The following is a 21,362-nucleotide window of genomic DNA, read 5'->3' as shown; positions in this document are numbered from 1 at the left end:
TGTAAAGACATTGGGCTTTCTCATCGTGCATTTAACGACATCGGCCTTGGTATTGGACCTAAATGCTCCTGTTTTAGTTTTGCACGTAACTTTCATGGCGGTAGAGTTGCCTCACAACCGTTACAGAGCCCGAGACTCAGGTTCTATCCTAACTACGGGCGCTGTCTGTACATTGTCTGTACGTTTTCCCCGTGAACTGCATTCGTTTTCCCCGAGATCTTCGGTTTCCTCCCACACTCCAAAGATGCACAGGTTTGTAGGTAAATTGGCTTGGTAAATTTAACAAAATGTGTTAGTGTGTGGGGAATCACTGGTCGGCGTGGACCCGGTGCGACTGAAAAAGGGTCTCGACCCGAAACGTCACCCATTCCTTCTCTCCAGAGAAGCTGCCTGAGTTACTCCAAGACTTTGAGTCTATCTTCGGTGTAAACCAGCATCTGCAATTCCTTCCTACACAACTCTACTGCTGCACCGCTGTTCCACCCCTTCTCGGGGAGTAGTGTCATGTTGACAGTTCACATTGGCTCGAGTGCCTCGTTAACCAAGTCTGCGATCGGCACTTCGCTCTCCGCTGCCGGCTTCACCATTTATGAAATGTTTAAGGACACATCACTACATTCAAGGCCCTATAAAGATGCAGACTGCCGCTCGCTTCCCAATGAAGCCACGGAACTTCCCAATGTATCTTCCGTCCAAGGACATATCGTCACATTTGTCTTGCTACAGCTGCAGATTGAAATTCTTCGGTTTTGTGATCCATTGTAATTATTTCATAACCGTGACCCATTATAATTTTACTGACCTAACTAAGACGCCAACTTGTTCTCATGCACGTTTGTCAATTATCAACCGTGTGACCATTCTATCCGGTATATGGACACTACACATCGCTTGACCCATGGACAATCTGTCCAAATACTGGAGCGTATTTAGCCAAGTACACAAGCACCCAGCCTGCTGTTGTCATTGTCGACAAATGCAAGAACATACCACATAATAACTAGTCCTTCTAACTTTGTTTCTTTCTCAACCACATACAAACAAAAAGTCCTGTCAAACTAGAAATAAATCACTGGTACAATATTCGAGTGACCTTTCTCTTGAAATCGCAGCCTTATCTTTGTGACAAATTTCTCCCCCGTCTGCAAAGATATGTTACAATTGTTACTTGAACACGAGAAATGGACTCTGGTTCTGTCTGCTACATGATGAAGGAGCTCATCGGCAGCGAGTCATCAGTCTGTCCACGTCACATAAAAGTGGGTTTTGCGTGGATTTCCCACATTTGGCAATATTGTCAGAGGATACTGGTTGAGACAGTCCATACAGTCCCCAATGACTGCAGTGAAATGACTTAATGCTACAAGCGATGTTTGGTTATGTCTCGTACAATCAATACAGGTAGTCTAGCCACTTCCACCAACTCCTGGTGTGACCTCTGAATACCTGCTCCAGTTCATTTGGCACAGGGCATTGCTTAATGTCCACTTTCACGAGTCTTGCAATTACTCTCCACCCCACCATAAAATACACAAAGAAAAGCCATAGTGATGGTGGCCCTTGAGGCCGTTTGGGAAGGTTGTGACTCTTGTGCTGCTCCATGCAGTTTGGCCAGTGACAACAGACACACACGTTCACTAAAGCATGACCTTGACATTAGTAACCATCCATGCTTGTGGTTAGCATACTGAAGGGGTAGACTAAATGGCACAGTACAAATGTTTCTGTCGTTCAAGCTGCCGAGCCTTGTGCTTTCCAATTCTCTGCGGTTGGTCCCTTTTCCCAAGGCTACGTTGGCATGTGTGCTACCTCAGCCTGGCCCGTGAAACCTCACACCACCGAGTCTTTAATCTCTGGCCCGATTCTCACTCGCGGCTGCAGGCAGTGTGTCGATATCTCCACGTACAGGTTTTTTTGGTTGGTTTGGTTGTTTGGGATCTGGGTGTAGCCAGGGTCCTTGGCACCAACTGTGTTTACCAGCACTGGTGTGCTGCAGATGTGTTTGTCATTCAGGCTCTGATAACCTTTGTGGTGGTCAGAGGCCGCCACCTGCACCGGGTTTCCGTTTAACGGGAGGCTTTCGTGTTGGGTCTCGATCATCCTGGGCTTCTTCTGCGGCACGTTGGAACACTCGCCGTCCTTGATCAGCGACTTCATCCTGTCCTTGTTACGGTACAAGAAGACCAGAGAGGCGATGGCGACTGTCAGCGCAAAGACCACGCTCACGGTCACAAACTCCGTCCAGTAGCTCTTGCCGTTGGTGTGTTGGGAAAAGCGGCTCTCGCTGCTGAGTGGGTTGATCATGATCCCGTTGTCCTGCAGCCCGGAGCCTCGGCCCAAAACCGCAATGGACTTCCTCGACGTGCGCAAGGTGGTGGTTTCGGCCGAGAGATCCCAGCTCACGCAGTAGTTAGCGACCAGCAGCCTGAAGTCTTGTTCGGTGGCCCAGCACTCGAATACTCCCAGTGGCTCCGCAGTGGCGATAATCCCGCCGTCCGGCAGCACCAGCGAGGCCGTGTCGGCCGCTACTCCGTTGTGGACCCAACTCCTCACGGCAAAGTTCGACTGCACACTGCACGGCAACACCTTAAAGTTGTTGGTTGGCACGGTGACCATCACACAGGCAATGGGTCCTGTCGGCAAGAGACACGGAATTAAAGATACATCATCACGCTCTTGCCACCAGCGTAGGCGCAGAGGGGCTTATAAACAGTTCAATATTCTCTCCATTTAATGCACCTCAAAAGTGCCAACTGTGAGGTCTATTTGTTTGCCATGAACTGCCCCTTAAATTATTAAATCGTCACCTCAACATTAACGGTTAACGTATGATGAGCATTTGAAGGCACTGAGCCTCGACTCGCTGGAGTTTAGAAGGATGGGGGGGGGGGGGGGGGAATCTCATTGAAACGTGCCGAATGGTGAAAGACCTGGATAGAGTGGATGTGGAGATGTTCCCACTAGTGGGAGAGTCTAGGACCAGAGGGCACAGCCTCAGAATAAAAGGACAGACCTTTAGAAAGGAGATGAAGAGGAATTTCTGTAGCCAGAGGGTGGTGAATCTGGGGAATAGGTCAATTTCAATACCCAAGTGAATGGATATTTTTAAAGTGGAGGTTGATAGGCATTTGATTAGTAAGGGTGTCAAAGGTTATGAGTAGGAGGCAGGAGAATGGGGTTGTGATAGATCAGCCATGATGAAACGGTAGACTAGATTGGATGGGCTGAATTGCCTAATTCCCCTCCTATGTAGTCTTATGGTCCTATTGGTAACGGGGAAATGATGACTGCAGATCTTGAGATCTTGGAGCAACTCAGTGGGTCAAGCAGCATTTGAGCAGGGAATGAATAGGCAATGTTTCAGGTTGGAAAACCGCTTCAGAGATTCATCAATAATTTGGTACCTAGCATTAAACCCACTGACGTGTGGTTCAGTGCAAAGAATATTCTAAACTGTGTCTTCAAACTCTATTCACTTCATTCCCATGGGACCTTTCTGGCAGAGATCTGATGTGGGCATGAAAATGGGATTTACACTTTTCACCGCTCGATATAGAATAAGTAAAGAAAAGGCCCGGAAACTCAAAGCAATGCTGATCTTACAACAAATATTTTTTGCTGGATATGTAGTTGCACAAAAATAAAATAGTGTACTTGAAGGTGAAAACAACAAATTGCATTTATTTCACACATTACTAAATGAATACTTTATGAATGAATGAATGAATGAAAGATTGAATGAAAGAATGATTGAATGGATGAAAGAATGATTGAAAGATTGAATGAAAGATTGAATGAAAGAATGATTGAATGAATGAAAGATTGAAAGAATGATTTGAAAGATGAATGAATGAATGCATGAATGTATGGATGAATGTATGGATGAATGAAAGATGAATGAAAGAATTAATGAATGTATGAATGAATGAATGAAAGAATGAATGAATGAACACTTTATTGTCACATGTGACAAGTCACAGTGATATTCTTTGTTTTGCGTACACAAGGTATGCAAAGAGAGGCCACATAAAGGGTTCTGACAGTCACAAAGTATGCACGAGTATTGCTGTGGGCAGTACGCCTTTTGCCACCCAGTGTACATGGACAATGGCAGAGAGTCATTTCAAGATGGTCATTGCACCTCACAGAAGCATTACTAGGCAATAAATGACCTCTGCACGAGACCAAAAGCTAAGACAAATTAATGCGCTTTACGCATCAGTGGAGGGAACAGAGGGGCAGAGGAATTCTTCAATCAGGGGCTAAAGAGCTGAAACTATATCAATCACTGATGAAGACAAGGTCAAAGAAAGGTGTAAAGAGAGGTCCATGTTGGAGCAGCAGGGAGATCCTGGAGCATTATATTGTGGAAGTTTAGTTTAGAGATACATCGTGGAAACGGGTCCTTTGGCCCAGCGAATCCACGCTGACCAGTGATCACCTGTTCTATCCTACACACTGGGGACAAACTCCAGAGGCCAATTAATCTACAAACCTGCAAGTCTTTGGATCGGGTGTGGAAACCGGAGCACCCGGAGAAAACCCACGCAGGTCACGGGGAGAACGTGCAAACTCCGTACAGACAGCACCCGTAGTCAGGATCGAACCCAGGTCTCTGGCGCCCTAAAGCAGCAACTCTACCGCAGCGCCACTTTGCTGCTCAGTGGTGGGCTGGAGCAATGACACGGAGGGATTTGAGGATGAGGATATTAACATTCATCGACTAGTGGACCAGAAGATGTCACAGAAGCACAATCAGGAAGGGTGGAGCCCACAATGGCCCATTGTTGATGGGGAAGGAAGGTGTGATGACAAAAGGGATACAGGAGCAGTGGAACTGGGTAGGATAACTCGTGGGCGGTGGGCGGGCGGGGGGGGGGGGGGGGGGGGGGGGGGGGGGGGGGGGGGGGAGGGGAGAGGGGGGGGGAGGAGCGCGAAGGAGACAGGGGGGTGGAGGGGGGGGGGGGGAGGGGAAGAGGGGAGGGGGAGGGGAGGGAGGGAGGGGGGGGGAGGGGGGGGGGGAGAATGCAGGAATTACTTGAAATGAAACAAAATCAATGTTCATACCGCTGGGGAGCCAACTCATCATTGTGCTGAGCATGCAGTCGTTAAAACAGTTGCAAGACAACATGACCAAACATAACCATCAGATCAACACAAAACGCCAGAGTAACTCAGCGGGACATTTTGGGTCAAGCCCCTTCTTCAGACTGCTGACCCTTCTTCCAGTGTGAAGAAGTGTCTCGACCCGAAATGTCACCCATTCCTTCTCTCCAGAGATGCTGCCGGTCCCGCTGAGTTACTCCAGCATTCTGTGCCCATCAACCAGCATCTGCAGTTAACTTCCAACAGACCATCTGGAGCTGAAGTGGGAGGAGAACTTACGATGTGGCCGTCTGGTCCTGGGGCCCAGTGAATCAGACAGCTGTCGGCAGTGTTGGCCTGGCCTCCCGTTCTCAATGTCCTGTTTCCAAAGCCTATGAACAAAACATTCTGCGTAAGTACGGCATTAGGGATGGGGCAGAGACTCATAGACTGTAGGCTTTAGAGATACAGTGCGGAATTAGGCCCTTTGGCCCACCGAGTCCGCACCAACCAGCGATCCCCGCACACTAACACTATCCTACACACGCTAGCATATCATTTACAATGTTATCGAAACCAATTAACCCACAAACCCACACGTCTTTGGAGTGTGGGAGGAAACCAGAGCACCCGGAGAGAACCCACGTGGTCACGGGGTGAACGTACAAACTCCATATAAACAGCGCCCGTAGTCAGTATTGCACCCGGGTCTCTGGCGCTGTGAGGCAGCAACTCTACCGCTGCGCCACTGTGCCGTTCAGAAGCATACAGGAGCAAGAACGTGGAGGGTTTTGAACATGACGAAGGGGCATTTAGCTTTCATTGACAGCAGGACTGGAAGTACAATCAAAGGATGTTTGAGTTTGAGACGTCAGAGATCAGTGTGGAGTGGCTATGCATTGAACAATGACAAACAGATTTTAAGAAATAGCTTAAAGAAGGAGCAACTTACCCATTTAACCCACTTACATCAGTGCATGGATAAACAGCTGCCTGCGTTTGGCCCACATCCCTCTAAACCTTTCCTATCCATGTACCTGTCCAAATGTCTTTTAAATGTTGCGATAGTGCCTGCCTTGACTACCTCCTCTGGCAGCTCGTTCCATACACCTACCACCCTCTGAGTGAAAGAGTTATTCTTCAAGATGCCCTTTGAGTGAATAGTGCTCAATATTTCCAATTAGAAACATAGAAAATAGGTGCAGGAGTCGGCCATTCGGCCCTTCGAGCCATTCAATATGATCATGGCTGATCATCCAAAATCAGTACCCCGTTCTGGCTTTTTTCTCCATATCCCTTAATTCCATTAGGCCTAAGAGCCAAATCTAACTCTCTCTTGAAAACATCCAGTGAATTGGCCTCCACTGCCTTCAGTGGCAGAGTTATGTCTTAGCTTTCCAGCACCGCACCATCAATGGGCTCTTTACACAAGCATAGAATGAGGTCAGTTTGAGATTAATTGCACCAGCAGAAAGTATTTTCAGAACAGATGGAGTCTGCAGGTTTCTGGAGGTCAGAAAATCCAATTGTTTAGGAAGATCAGTTGCCGCAGTTATTCTGAGTCCAGAGTCACGGGATATCTTCAGCTCCTCAAGACGTTTCTCAAAGTAATGCATACCTTTTCTCTGGTACCTTCATCAGACTGCTGTTAATTAATTAGGCAGTAATTAATCTCTAACTGACCTAATTTTGCACTTGTTTAAATAGTTTATTGATGGCCATCTGAAGGGTCTCGACCCGAAACATCATCTACTCTTTTTCTACAGAGATGCTGCCTGACCCGCTGAGTTACTCCAGCATTTTGTGTCTTTTTTTGGTGTAAACCAGCACCTGCAGTTCCTTCCTACACTTAAAGTAACTTTATTTGGACTGAGTACAGAAAATAAGAATTTAGAATTTTCCAAATTGGATTTTGAAATTGAAATGTTTCAGATTCCAATTTTACCGATCCATTTCCCACTGTTTGGCATCCACCAGCATATTCCACCTTGTTTTCCAGTCAATATCATGACCAATGGTGGTGAATCTGTGGAATTCTTGGCCACAGATAGCTGTGGAGGCCAAGTCAATGGATATTTTTTCGGAAGTGCTTGATAGATTCTTGCTTAGTACAGATGTCAGGGGTTATGGAGAGAAGGCAGGAGAATAGGGTTTGTAGGGAGAGATAAATCAGCCATGATTGAATGGCGGAGTAGACTTGATGGGCCGAATGGCCTCATTCTACCCATAGAACTTCGGAACTCCTTGTCGCTGAACCCCACTAATCCAAACATTCATTGTACAATGCAGTCAATCTGTGTTAAACATATACAGTCATAAATTTCAGACATTAGGAAATGTGGAGAGTCCCGAGTACAGTATCATGTTACAATGATAGACTTGATGGACCGAATGGCCTAATTCTGCACCAATATCTTATGACCTTCTCAACGTCCCTCTGAAGTCAGAGATTGGGATGGTTTGTGGTGGAGCTACTTACGGGTCTATGGGCAGTCCCCGTATGTCTCTGCATTTGTTCCTGTCCCAGGCACAGTAAGGGTCCCGGGCTAGAATACACTCCCCACAGCTGTGGTAGACGCTGCAATTGGAGACAGACAGCTGCACCACTCCAGAGTACGAACTCGCGTATAACATGCCCTGTGGAGTGACAATAACATGCAGTCATAGAGTGATACAGCACGGAAACCGGCCCTTCGGCCCATCTTGCCCACACCGCCCATCGACACTAGTTCCACTTGCCTGCGTTTGACCCATATCCCTCTGAACCCGTCCTATCCATGTACCTGTCCAAATGTTACTTAAAAGTTGCCTCAACTACCTCCGCTGGCAGCTTGTTCTATACACCTAACACACTTTGCATGAAAAAGTTACCCCTCGGGTTACTGTTAAATCTATCCATGCTCACCTTAAACCTCTGTCCTCTGGTTCTCGATTCCCCTACTCTGGGCAGGAGACCCTCGGCTTGCACCCCAAACAAAGACTAGGGAACCGAGCTCATGATCATTCATAATATCGTAGAATGATAGCAGAGAGAATAGAGAATTATGCGAGGAAACCGGTAAATACCCACGCAGGTCACGGGGAGAACGGGCAAACTCCGCACAGACAGCACCCGCAGTCAGGGTCGAACCCGGGTCTCTGGCGCTGTGAGGCAGCAACTCTACCGCTGCGCCACACTCCCCCCGCTCATCCCCACTCCTGTTTATTAAGCCACGGCTCCTGGTGGAAGAGCTTTGTAAAGGGTTGGACAGGCTAGATGCAGGAAGATTGTTCCAGATGTTGGGGAAGTCCAGAACAAGGGGTCACAGTTTAAGGATAAGGGGGAAAATCTTTTAGGACCGAGATGAGAAAAACATTTTTTTTCACACACAGAGAGTGGTGAATCTGTGGAATTCACTGCCACAGAAGGTAGTTGAGGCCAGTTCATTGGCTATATTTAAGAGGGAGTTAGATGTGGCCCTTGTGGCTAAAGGGATCAGGGGATATGGAGAGAAGGCAGGTACAGTATACTGAGTTGGATGATCAGCCATGATCATATTGAATGGCGGTGCAGGCTTGAAGGGCCGAATGGCCTACTCCTGCACCTATTTTCTATGTTTCTATGTAATTTTACCGTGATTGTTAGTGGGGGGGGGGAACGTTGAGATGAAACCAAGTAGCTTTTCACAGAACGGGCAGTGTCGCGGCACTCATTACTATGTTGCCCGAGATGCAACATCGTTTATTTATTCTCCTCATGGGAATCAAAGATACATCTTTAATAAAACCTCTACCTGTTTTGAATCCAGAATCAGGTTCTGCACTGGCTGTGGTTCGGCAAACAAAGTAATCTCCTCTATAATGTGCACCTTATCATTCACGTTTATAGCTTTGTGCAATATCCCAGTATCTGTCAAAGTAAACAAGAAATAATATCACCGTAAATATTTTAAGTGCAAAATTATAAAGAAGATCCAGAGGCAATATTTTCACCAGATTTAAATATATTTCATCTTAATTCTATGCAATGGGCACTTGTTATTAAGATGTCACGTTCCGGTGTGGATTTGACAACATCTGAGGACATAACTCCCACCAGCGATCTTAAAAAGCCATCTTGAAACATTAAATTATTTTCATCTGTTCAGCATTTTTAACCATGTGACAAATTATTGAATTACTAGCCTTGAAAGGCAAGATTTTATTAAAAGTCGTCATTTAGTCCATAATTTGTGCAGAGAGTGGTCTAAGGGACTGCTCTCTTCTGTAAAGAGAATGAGGCATTAATATTTTTAATTTGGTTTCAGTATCCAGCGTTTAACATGGGGTGAAGTCTGTAGTATGATTATGGATGAAAACAAATCAGATATTTTTTTTGTTTGTTTTAGATTGGATTAGAGATACAGCGTTGAAACAGGCCCCTTCACCCACCCAGTCCGTGCCGACTAGCGATCGCCCGTTCCCTAGTCCCTCACACACTCCCATCACACTAGGGGGCGATTTACAGAGGCCAATTAACCTACAAACCCGCACGTCTTTGCAGTGTGCGGGAGGAAACTGGAGCACCCGAAGGAAACCCACGCAGGTCACGGGGAGAACGTACAAACTCCGTCCGGACAGCACCTGTAGTCAGGATCAAACTCGGGTCTCTGGCGCTGTGAGGCAGCAACTCTACCGCTGAGCCACACAATGTGTCGCTTTGTGCATCTGCTAGTTATTTTGTGCTCATTTGAACAGAGACTTTGTGATGAAACATAACAAAGGAAGTACCATCACCCATGGGGATTAAACCAGCGTTTCTGATACCACCCCCTCCACTCCTTTTCACAGCAACTTAGGGCGGCATGGTGGTGTGGCGTTTGAGTTGCTGCTTTACAGTGCCAGGGCCCCAGGTTCGATTCTGACTACAGGTGCTGCCTGTCCCGCTGAGTTACTCCAGCACTTGTGTCCTTTAATGTAACTGGTGTTTGATGGGGGTCGGCATTGACCCGACGGTCAGCGGGACAGGCAGCATCCCTGGAGAGAAGGAATGGGCGAGGTTTCGGTTCGAGACCCTTCTTCAGACTGTGAGTCAGGGACAGAGAGACACACACACACCGAGATATGGAAGGGTGAGGCATGAAAACGAGAAATTAAAGGGGCTGCAGTTGAAGGAAAATGTAGACTGGATCATTGCTAGCGGAAGGGAAGGTGACAACGAGGTGTACAGTCAGTAATATTTAATCAGGAGGACAGTGAAACAAGTCGGGGAACTTGGGTGGGGGAGGGACGGAGAGAGAGGGAAAGCAAGGGTCACTTGAAGTTAGAGAAATCAATATTCATACCGCTGGGGTGTAAGCTGCCCAAGCGAAATACATGATAGCTGTGTTCTGTCTGATTGCTAATGAGCCATAGCCAGAATCTTATTACTGAGCAAATATTGCATTTAAAGTGGAACGTCAGCCAAAGGCAAAGTGGAATCAATGTGAACTGCAGGCGGGGGATTGAGCTCAGCGCTTTCACACAAGTTCTCTTGAGTCTAGCTGCTCCACAGACAATGTTAATTGTCACAATCAGCAGTGACCAAGAGCCATTCTGTGCTTCCAGCTACCAACACCACTCGGGTACTATCACCCACATTCCAAAAACAAATAGGTTTGTAGGTCTGAAGAATGGTCCCGACCCGAAACGTCACCCATTCCTTCTCTACAGAGATGCTGCCTGTCCCGCTGAGTTACTCCAACATTTTGTGTCTATCTTCGATGTAAACCTGCCTCTGCAGTTCCTTCTCACACAGATTTGCAGGCTTCTGTAAAATGTCTATAGTTCCTAGTGTGTGTGGGACAGTGCTTGTGCATGGGCCTAACTTTATTCCTATCACTTATGGCTTTATGACACGGTGGGTTGAAGGGCCTGTTTCCACGCTGTATTTCTAAAGTTTAATGTGGTCTAATCTCTGGTCTGAGTGTCCTCCCCAATTTCCCTATTGATGACTAATCTACACGGATGACTCCTGAGCTTTCAGCAAGCACCAGGGTGTAAACATCATTATCATGTCTGCTTTATCGACCCTGTACCAGAATTAAATGATCTCTCACTGATTACCTCTGAAAATAAATCACTTGGTTTTCACTTTTCTAATAGGGCATGAGATGATTCAGCCTTTAGTAATGCTTCATGCCTCTGAGCACATGCAGAGTTGTAATGGCACATCTAATGTTATGCCCCTGTCCCACTTAGGAAACCTGAACGGAGACCTCTGGAGACTTTGTGCCCCACCCAAGGTTTCCGTGCGGTTCCCGGAGGTTGCAGGTGGTTGCCGGAGGTTGCAGGTAGTGGAAGCAGGTAGGGAGACTGACAAAAACCTCCGGGAACTGCACAGAAACCTTGGGTGGGGTGCAAAGTCTCCAGAGGTTTCCGTTCAGGTTTCCAAGTGGGACAGGGGCATTATCTGGTGTTCTATGCTCCCAAAACAGAAGGATGAAGCAATGCACAACAGCGATTGCCTCATAAAGAACACAAACCAGTACAGGCCCTTCGGCCCACAAATTCCATCCACATTAAACTAATCTCCCGTGTCTGCACATCTATAAGCTTCTTAAAGCTTCGGCCCACCGAGTCCGTGCCGACCAGCGATCACCCCGTACACTAGCACCATCCTACACACGAGGGACAAATTAGGATTTTCCAATTTTACTGAAGCCAATTAACCTACAAGCCTGCACGCCTTTGGAGTGTGGGAGGAAACCAGAACACCTGGAGAAAACCCACCCGGTCACAGGGAGAAACTACAAATTCTATACAGACAGCACCCGTAGTCAGAATCAACCCCGGGTCTCTGGCGCTGTGAGGCAGCAACTCTACCGCTGCGTCACCGTGCTGTCTGTAATTTACATCTGAAGAAGAGTCTCGACCCAAACGTCACCTATTCCTTTTCTCCAGAGATGCTGTCAGACCTGCTGCTATTCCAGTTTTTTGTGTCTATCTTTCATTTACGTCTAAGTCATTTACATATATTTCACAAACAATTAATTTTCACTTTTCTAATCGAGCATGAAATGATTCTCTAATAGTGTGTGTTGCTGATTATAATTGTTACATCCATTGTATTGCTAGTCTTCTGCTCCCAAGACAGGAAGCATAAAGCGATTTGCAACAGAATACCACAGTAAACAAGCCGTTATTTCTCCGAGTAACCCTTACATCCCCTCTGTCTCCGTCTCTCTCCCACCCAGCTAGTTTAATCGTCAGTATAACTCGTTATCACCTCCCCCGGGGTCAACAATGGACCATTGTGGGCCCCACCTTTCCTTGATCCTCATTGCTTTTTGCAAATCTTTCATTCACCTGATCTATATCAGTATCTATATCTCTCCTTTCCCTTTACCCTGACTCTCAGTCTGAAGAAGTGTCTTGACCTTAAAACGTCACCCATTCCTTCTCTCCAGAGCTGCTGCCTGACGCGCTGAGTTACTCCAGGAAAGGTGGAGTAAAGAACCTGTCCCATGGTGGACATTTTCGGCGACTGCCGGCGTCATTGACTGATGTATCAGGGTCGCTGAAAGATTTTGAACATTTCAAAATCCAGTGGCGACAAAAAAAAACATTGTCGAGACACTTGAGGACACACCGCACGTTAATACGTCATCACGCTGCGACCTTTTCGTTGATCTGATATATCAGTCAATGTTGCCGGCAGTCACCGAAAAAATCTCGAGGTGGGACAGGCCCTTAACAATGACAGCATTTTGTGTTTATCTTCGGTGTAAACCAGCGTCTCCAGTTCCTTCCTTCACATTTAATTTCAGGGTCATCTCTGTGAAACGACTGGAGTGTTAGTAGAGCTGCCGTCTGTATATCTGGCCATACCTGTGCCCACAAACAGAACATCATACTGGCCCCGGAGAGTCTGGACCCTGTCCACAGCCAACTCTGTGTATTTAACATGCTTCTTCATTAGCAAGGGATGACTCTTGATACTCTCTTCCATCAGAAAATGGTCCTTGGCAAAATTCAATACTTTGTCTGGCATTTGGAACGAAGAGGTTATGTTCATTGCTCTTGCCCTGTCCGTGATACACTGAGAGAGGGGGAGATAACAAAAGACATGCTTACATTCATTAATTAACATTTAATGCTAACATTTCTTTGGTTAGTATGGGTGTCAGGGGTTATGGGGGCGAAGGCAGGAGAATGGGGTTGAGAGGGAAAAATAGAACAGCCATGATTGAATGGCGGGGTAGACTTGATGGGACGAATGGCCTAATTCTGCTCTTATCACTTATGAACAGCACCCAAGATCCGTTTGTGTTTGAGATCAGATATTACACGGTGCTGGTTTGTCCATTGCAGTCAGTAGACAACAGGAGTCCAAGAGCCAACTCCACAGAGATTTCATACTCCGTGAATCTATCAATGGAAAGTGACAGGAGGCAGCCAGTTACTGCACACACACTTCTACCTACACACCCTTCAAGCAACTAATGGACCTTTTAAATAAAGAACAGCCCATTTATTCAGCCACAAACCTGTCAAAACTTCCAGCGTGCCCTGTATGGGATTGTACGAGCTTGTGTCCTCGATCCCCTTGTGAAGGTGTGATTCATATCACAGGGGAATGTCGGAACTGTGTGTTTTTGGATCAGGAACATCCTCAGACATGTGGACATGGGTTTGGTCAGGAAGGGAAGATTGAAGACACAAAACGCTGGACAGGCAGCATCTCTGGAGAGAAGAAATGGGTGAGGTGAACTCAAAGTACAGATGTACACACAGTGGCGCCAATCTGGGAACCAAAGTTCAGTTTATAGTTTAGAGATACAGTGTGGAAACAAGCCCTTCGGCCCACCAAGTCCGTGCCAACCAGCGATCCCCACACACTAATACTATCCTATATACTAGGGACAATTTACAAATTTTACCAAACCGATTAACCTACAAACCTATATGTCTTTAGAGTTTGGGAGGAAACCGGAGCACCCAGAGAAAACCCACGCAGGTCACGGGGAGAACGGACAAACTCTGTACAGACAGCACCAGACAAGGTGGTTAAAGTACAAGAACGCTTTCTGATACTTACTGCGCCAGGTCTTGGCTCTGGGGGATTCTGGTTGTAAGGATACCACTGCTGTGTTTCTCTGTTCACCTCCATGTATCTCCCGGAGAAGGCTCTCACAACATCAGCCATGGAGAAAGCACAAACTGCAGACGATGCTGCTCCACCTTTATACCTGAGAGGAGAAACAACAAATAAGATCATTGCTCAAGCATGCGTTGCCATCTCCAGTTCCTGCAATAATGTGGCTCTAAAGGTATTTGTAAAGTGTTGCATTAAATAGAAACCCCTAATCAAGTCATAATGTCATATAAGGAATAGGAGTAGAATTAGGCCATTCGGCCCATCAAGTCTACTCCGCCATTCACTGATCGATCACTGCCTCCTAACCCCCATTCTCCTGCCTTCACCCCATAACCTCTGACACCCGCTCTAATCAAGAATCTATCTATCTCTGCCTTAAAAATATCCACTGACTTGGCCTCCACAACCTCTGTGGAAAAGAATTCCACAGATTCACCACCCTCTGACTAAATAAATTTCTCCTCATCCCCTTACTAAAAGAACGTCCTTTAATTCTGAGGCTGTGGCCTCTAGTCCTAGACTCTCCCACTGGTGGAAACATCCTCTCCACATCCACGCTATACAAGCCTTTCACTGCTCTGTATGTTTCAATGAGGCCCCCCCCTCATTCTTCTAAACTCCAGCGAGTACAGGCCCAGTGCCGACAAACACTCATCACAGGTTCACCTATTCACTCCTGGGATCAATCTTGCAAAACTTGTAAAATTAAAAGACTTGTAAAAGTCACAATATTGAAGACAAATTTCAGCAAACCCATGGAAATTGAGGAAAAAAGTCACTAATATTGCAAGGTGCAAAGAACCTAAATTTTAATATTTAATCTCTGCCCTGCCCAGTTCCATCATTAATGAAAGTTCAAAATAATATTTTGAAAATCCAGATTTTATTTAACATATCCTGTAGATTCAGCCTATCATGATCTAACTGGAGAGGCAACAGACAGCTACTAATTTGTATTTCAGATACAAGCTAGTAATATTCACATACCACTGGGAACTAAAGACTCCATAAAAGGTTATGTTTTTCCAATATTCTTTTCCCGGAGACAGAACAAACATATCCTGAATGACATTAAATGGGAAGCCATCATCTGGGAGAGAGCAGGAGAGCTGGGCTTTCAGGAACGTTGTCCACCTTTTCTGAAGAACTCGCTCCCCTCCAATGTCTCCCTACGGAAAGATAGATCACGGATCATTGTCACAGTCAGACAGCACGCGCAAGAGATAACTCAGCTGCTTATAACGCTGTTGGTCTTCAAAACCCAGCTAGATAAACATTATTTATGTTAGTCCCCTTATCCTGTATCGTTACACTGTGAACGGCTCGATTGTAATCATGTGTAGTCTTTCCACTGACTGGTTAACACGAAACAAAAGCTTTTCACTGAATCTCGGTGCACGTGACAATAAACTACACTGAACTGAACCAAAGTAGACACAAAATGCTGGAATAGCTCAGCGGGCTCAGATTGGTCCTGGTCTTTTCTCGCCTCCAGCTCTTCACCTCCCCCTCAGCTCCCATCCCCCACCCTCCCCCCACCTCCCATCCCCCACCCACCCCCCCACCTCATACTTTCAGTCTGTACAGGGTTCCCGATCCAAAACATCACCCATCCTTTTTCTCTGGAGATGCTGCCTGGCCCACTGGGTTACTCCAGCATTTTATGTCCACGTTCGGAATAAACCGGCATCTGCAGTTCTTTATTTCTACATAAAGTAGGCACAAGGAACAAGCAGATGCTGGCTTATAAAGAAAAGACATAAAGTGCTGGAGTGACCTGACAGAGTCTGAAGAAGGGTCCCGATCAGAAACGTAGCCTATCCATGTTCTCCAGAGATGCTGCCTATCCTGCTGAGTTACTCCAGCACTTTGTGTTTTTTTTAATATAACTACATAAAGATTTAGAAACACAATATCCGCAGATATCTTGCAGTGGGAATACTTTCTTTTCACTGTATCAGAATGCCTTAATATTTTGAAATATTGTTCAAATCACTTCCTTAACTTGCTACAAATCTAGTACAAGATTCTATAAAAAGTATTAAAGTTTTACAAACGTATCCATTTCTTATGCACAAAATCATCTACATCCTCTTTTCTTATCAAAGTGATTTTATTCTAAATTAAGAAGGCAGCTCCTCCCAATAATCATTTTCACTAGGGGTGTCGGTAAGAAGGGTCTTGACCCGAAACGTCACCCATTCCTTCTCTCCAGAGGTGCTACCTCTCCCGCTGAGTTACTCCAGCGTTTTGTCTCTTCCAACCATTTTCACTACATTTTTTGCAACCTAGTGTATTTTGCGCTTATGAGATAACGACAATATGAGTCTCTTATGAGATAATGACAATAAATTGAAATTGAAATTGAATCCAATACTTGTGACAGCATTGTAGTCTCTGGGAGATCCAATCAGTTGGACGGTCAAAAGTTAATTGTATAAAATTGTTTACTTGGTCTGTAAATTCTCATCTTCCTTACACTCCAATGCAATGCTTTTTAATGTTGCAAAAATATGAATCATGTTTTATATATAAAATGTATTAATTAGATTAGGGGCTACAGTGTCAGGTTTTCACATTTCAAAACAATTCGAATTTCTAATGTTGCAAACATATTAATTAAGTAATAAAATTAAATGTATTAATTGGTTTAGAGCCAGTGTCAGATTTTTCAAATTTCAAAATGTTTCACATTTTTAAAGTTGCAAAAATATTACTGAAGTTTAAAAATAAAATGTATTAATTAGATTAGATGGTGTGCTGTCAAGATTTTGAAATTTCAAAACGTTTAGAATCTTGAATGTCACAAAAATATCACTGAAGTTTCAAAAGCAAAATGTATTAAAATAATTAGATGGTGTGCTGTCAGATTTTCAAATTTCAAAATGTTTAGGATTTTTTAACATTGTAAAACTGTTACTGAAGCTTAAGAATAAAATGTATGAATTAAATTGGCCTCGAACAGCTTCAGCAGATGATGCTAAAATAGCCATCAATAGCCAGGAATGATCTGCACATTTTTGTCATCTTCTGCTGCAGTATTTAATCATTCATTTTGGCTGCTGGTTTAATTGTCATCTCCACTTTATGATTTCTGAACGTTTCTATGCCTTTGTCCATTTTGTGTGCTTCAGAACCACTGTTCCCCCTTAAACAATCCATCACTATCTCCACCACCCCCCTCCACTTCCCATTTATTTTCATTACAACCAGAAGGTGCAGTAAATGTTAGCACAGCTCAGGAGAAATCAATGGTGGCTGCTTAAGCAGTGGTACTTTGTCATGTGACGAGCTGCCTCTGATTATCACATCAATGTTTAATAGCTCAGCATACTTAAGGGTGAAATTTGGAAGACCGCTATTATCTCGTTCAATAATGCCGCTGAAAAATGACAAAGCCTTTAGAGGTATGGAACAGCGACTAATGGGACTGACAGAGTCCGAATGACAGATAAAGCTACGCTTCTTACTACCGACTGGGCGAAATAAGTGAACAACATAATTAAACGAGACAGTGCAATTCACTGACTTTAATAACGATTTCACCGTGACTATTACTAGGTCACAGGGATTGGAAAGATAAAACTTGATAAACCAAATCAATTTGATCAAATCTTCATCTCCAATTACAGAATAATAGAGAATCTATTGATAACTTCTTTGCTATCCAAAGCCGTGTGACATGTACAGCATACCAACAACTTCAAAACGTCCAATGGCATTATATTAAACCTCATTATTTCACTATCCAGCTATTAAAGACGTGTACCACCACCTTTTTGACACTGATCTGAAGTATATGGTGGATGTTTCCAGATGGAGATGTCCAACACTAGAGGGCATCGTTACTGTATAACAAAGAAATTGCAGAGAGCTGTGGACGCAGCCCAGACCATCACACAAAGCAACCTCCCTCCCATTTACTCCATCTACACCTCACGCTGCCTCGGCAAGGCCAGCAGCATCACCAAGGCCCAGTCTCACCCCGGCCACTCCCTCTTCTCCCCTCTCCCGTTGGGCTAGAGGTACAGAAGTGTGAAAACGCACACCTCCAGATTCTGATCCCAGCAGTTATCAGCCAACTGAACCGTCCACTACCACTAGCGAGAGGTCCTGACCCCCCATCTTCCTCATTAGGGACTGTTGGACTATCACCGTCGATGCTCACTGCCCTTTTCACAGTTTACACGGACGATTAAACCTTCTTGCAGATTTTAAATAAGTGCCCTGAATAGCCCACTGTGCAATCTGCTACTGTTTGTAATTAGACACAGTTTCATCAGAAAGTAGACCTTTCAGCACAATATTCCTGCACCATTTCTCACCTCCTACGGCAAATCCACTCTCGATTCTCTCTCCCTGCTCTTTAACAACCTGCTCAATCTTTCCTTTCCCTCATTTGTGGAAACCTAATTCATTGTTGCAACAGCTAAATTGTAACAAGTCTATTCCTATCCTAATAATGGAACATTTTCTTGAATGACTTCCTCTGGTAATTGTTTTTGTAGAAGAGTTACTGTCTTTTTATTGTTGGTCTGGCAGTAACAATTTCCCAATGATATCATTAGTTCTTTGTTTGATTTTTATGAGGTACTGATGAATTTAAAATAAAACACGCTGGGCAGTGGTAGAGTTGCTGCCTTACAGCGCTTGCAGCACCAGAGACCCAGGTTCCTTCCTGACTGGTTAGCACTCAACAAAGCTTTTCACTGGTAAACAAAAATGCTGGAGAAATTCAGCGGGTGCAGCAGCATCTATGGAGCGAAGGAAATAGGTAACTTTTCGGGCCGAAACTCTTCTTCAGACCCAAAGCCTTTCACTGTATCTCTGTACATGTGACAATAAACTAAACTAACGACCTTTTATTCTGAGGCGGTGGCCTCTGGTGCTAGACTCTTCCACTAGTCTCTCCACATCCACTGTATCCAGGCTTTTCACTGTTTGATGATACAAGTGTAACAGGATTGGAAGAAGATTGTACAAAGGTTGCCTTGTGATACACAATCCTTAAGGCTTTAATTGGAGGAAGAAGTCATCAACTTTTATATTATATAAGGGCGGCACGGTGGCACAGTGGTAGGGTAGTTGCCTGGGTCCCGGGTTCAATCCTGACTACGGGTGCTGTCTAGACAGGGTTTATACGTTCTCTCCGTGACCTGCGTGGGTTTTCTCCAAGATCTTCAGTTTCTTCCCACACTCCAAAGACGTACAGGTTTGTAGGTTAGTTGGCTTGGTGTAAATATAAATTGTCCCTAGTGTGTGGAGGGTAGTGTTAATGTGCGGGGATCATTGGTCGGTGGGACGAAGGGCCTGTTTCTGTGCTGTATCTCTAAACTAAACTTGAACGATTCTAAGTTAACATCTCAGCTGGTTTTACTTCCCATTGTATCTGCTTGGTGCCTGGACTTTCATTAGTTGTAGGGGAGAGAACAGTGAGGGCATTTTTGTGCTATACGACGTTTTGATTTTTATTGACAATTTATTTTATATATTGTTCTCGAGTTCTCAGACTCCAACAGTGGATGTGAGCTCAAATCCTTTTCATTATTAGTTTAAACCCTTGATAGTTAGTCCATGCCCTGTGATGTCTGCTGCACCACATTGTCAGATCCAGATAAGTTCATAAGAGCAGAAATTGGCCATTCGGCCCATCAAGTCTACTCCGCCATTCAATCATGCCTGATCTATCTTTCCCTCTCAACCCCATTCTCCTCCTCTCCCCAAACCAAGAAAGACCCCTCTCTTCTGACTGGACTTACGTCACAAATTCGGGCTATCCGTGAAACGATCGTATTCTCAAAAAAATCAAATTCTTTGCCAGTTTCACTGAAGAAGAAATAAATCTTCCCATCATCTGTGCCGGGATTCTCCTGGATAAACTCCGAACCCACGAATGATGGATCTGTAAGTCGGGAATAAAATTAGCTGTTAGAAAAACCATTCAGTTCGTGAATTAAGCACGGAACTGCAAACAAACTGCAAAAAGCAAACAATGTTGGCATTTAATTAAAATTACAATATTTTCACAGTTCACTTTGACGTTTAACATTTGTTAACTGAAGCATAAAGTCCATCATGAAGTTAATTGAGGTGAGCGTTAACGGTTTGTTTAACCATCGAACACTCGCTGTGTAGAAGTGCAAGGTTTATATTGCATTCTGTGGAGTTCAGCAACGTATTATCTTCTGCATCCTAAAAGGGTCATGTCTAATGTGTCTGTATTAAACCAGGGCTTTAGGTTAGTTTAATTTAGAGATACAGCGTGGAAACAGACCCCTTTGGCCCACTAGGTCTGCGACGACCAGTGGTCTCTGCACACTAACACTGTCCTACACACACTAGGGACAATTTACAATTCACAGTGGCCAATTAACCTGCAAACCTTCATGTCTTTGGAATGTGGGAGGAAACTGGAGCACATGAAGAATACCCAGGGGGGGGGGGAAACGTACAAACTCCGTACAGACAGCACCCGTAGTCAGGTCCGAACCCGGGTCTCTGAGACAGCAACTCATGTGGTTCTCAACTCCACCAACATTATAGATCTCTGCACATCCGAGCTTGGCTTGGTGATCCAGGGCAAGCAGAGATGTAAAGATGATTGATATGTTCTTGGAGTAATAATATAATCTAAGAGAAAGTATTTGCTGGTGTGGTCAGCAGGACCACTGCCCCATATTTCCATCTGTAAACGCGAGTCTAGTGGACTGTGAGACTGGGCGGCCACAACTACAGACCACTGTTTACACTTATCCTTCCATCCTTCCTCAAAGGTGGGAGACCCTTCAAGGAATGCGTGACCTTTCGGGACGAGACATTTGTTGCATGGAACTTACCCTGAAGCCAATTGAGAGAATTCTCTGTCTTTAACGGTGGTTTATTCCCCAGACTTCTGGAAATAATTGGTTCATTGCCTTGAAAGTTGCTGACAGTTCCTGCATATAATTCCTCCTCTGGAAAAATAAAGACAAATTAATACCAAAAAATCGTCATTTGCATTCTTTAATATTTAATTAATAATCTTGCCATTCCTGAATATCTCATGTTAAGGGCCTGACCTACATATGCAACGTCACCCCGCGACATGTCACCTGTATGGTGGTGAGTAGTCGCCCAAAGAGTCGCGCCTTTTTCTGGTCACCGCTAGATCTTCAACATGTTGAACATTTTTGGTGACCTG

The 21,362-nt window shown here is 44.9% G+C and overlaps 1 protein-coding gene across 3 annotated transcripts in view; it reads right to left on the bottom strand.

Moving 5' to 3' along the window:
* Window positions 1-999: 999 nt before the first annotated feature.
* The window catches only part of sema4ba (sema domain, immunoglobulin domain (Ig), transmembrane domain (TM) and short cytoplasmic domain, (semaphorin) 4Ba), a 164,360-nt gene continuing 143,997 nt past the window's right edge, over window positions 1,000-21,362 (bottom strand). For all 3 annotated transcript variants that reach the window (XM_055661027.1, XM_055661028.1, XM_055661029.1), the window contains 9 exons: window positions 21,019-21,135; window positions 19,942-20,084; window positions 15,170-15,351; window positions 14,123-14,273; window positions 12,913-13,123; window positions 8,859-8,974; window positions 7,565-7,722; window positions 5,386-5,477; window positions 1,000-2,633 (listed from right to left, as the gene is read on the bottom strand). In XM_055661027.1, coding sequence (XP_055517002.1) covers window positions 1,831-2,633; window positions 5,386-5,477; window positions 7,565-7,722; window positions 8,859-8,974; window positions 12,913-13,123; window positions 14,123-14,273; window positions 15,170-15,351; window positions 19,942-20,084; window positions 21,019-21,135 — 1,973 coding nt within the window. In that variant the 3' untranslated portion in view covers window positions 1,000-1,830. The remainder of the gene's footprint in view (window positions 2,634-5,385; window positions 5,478-7,564; window positions 7,723-8,858; window positions 8,975-12,912; window positions 13,124-14,122; window positions 14,274-15,169; window positions 15,352-19,941; window positions 20,085-21,018; window positions 21,136-21,362) is intronic.

This window comes from Leucoraja erinacea, chromosome 33 (assembly GCF_028641065.1).
Source record: "Leucoraja erinacea ecotype New England chromosome 33, Leri_hhj_1, whole genome shotgun sequence".
In the NCBI taxonomy this organism is placed as follows: Eukaryota; Metazoa; Chordata; class Chondrichthyes; order Rajiformes; family Rajidae; genus Leucoraja; species Leucoraja erinaceus.
Note: the sequence above shows the minus strand (reverse complement) of the source record. Positions and strands in the feature narration are given on the sequence as shown.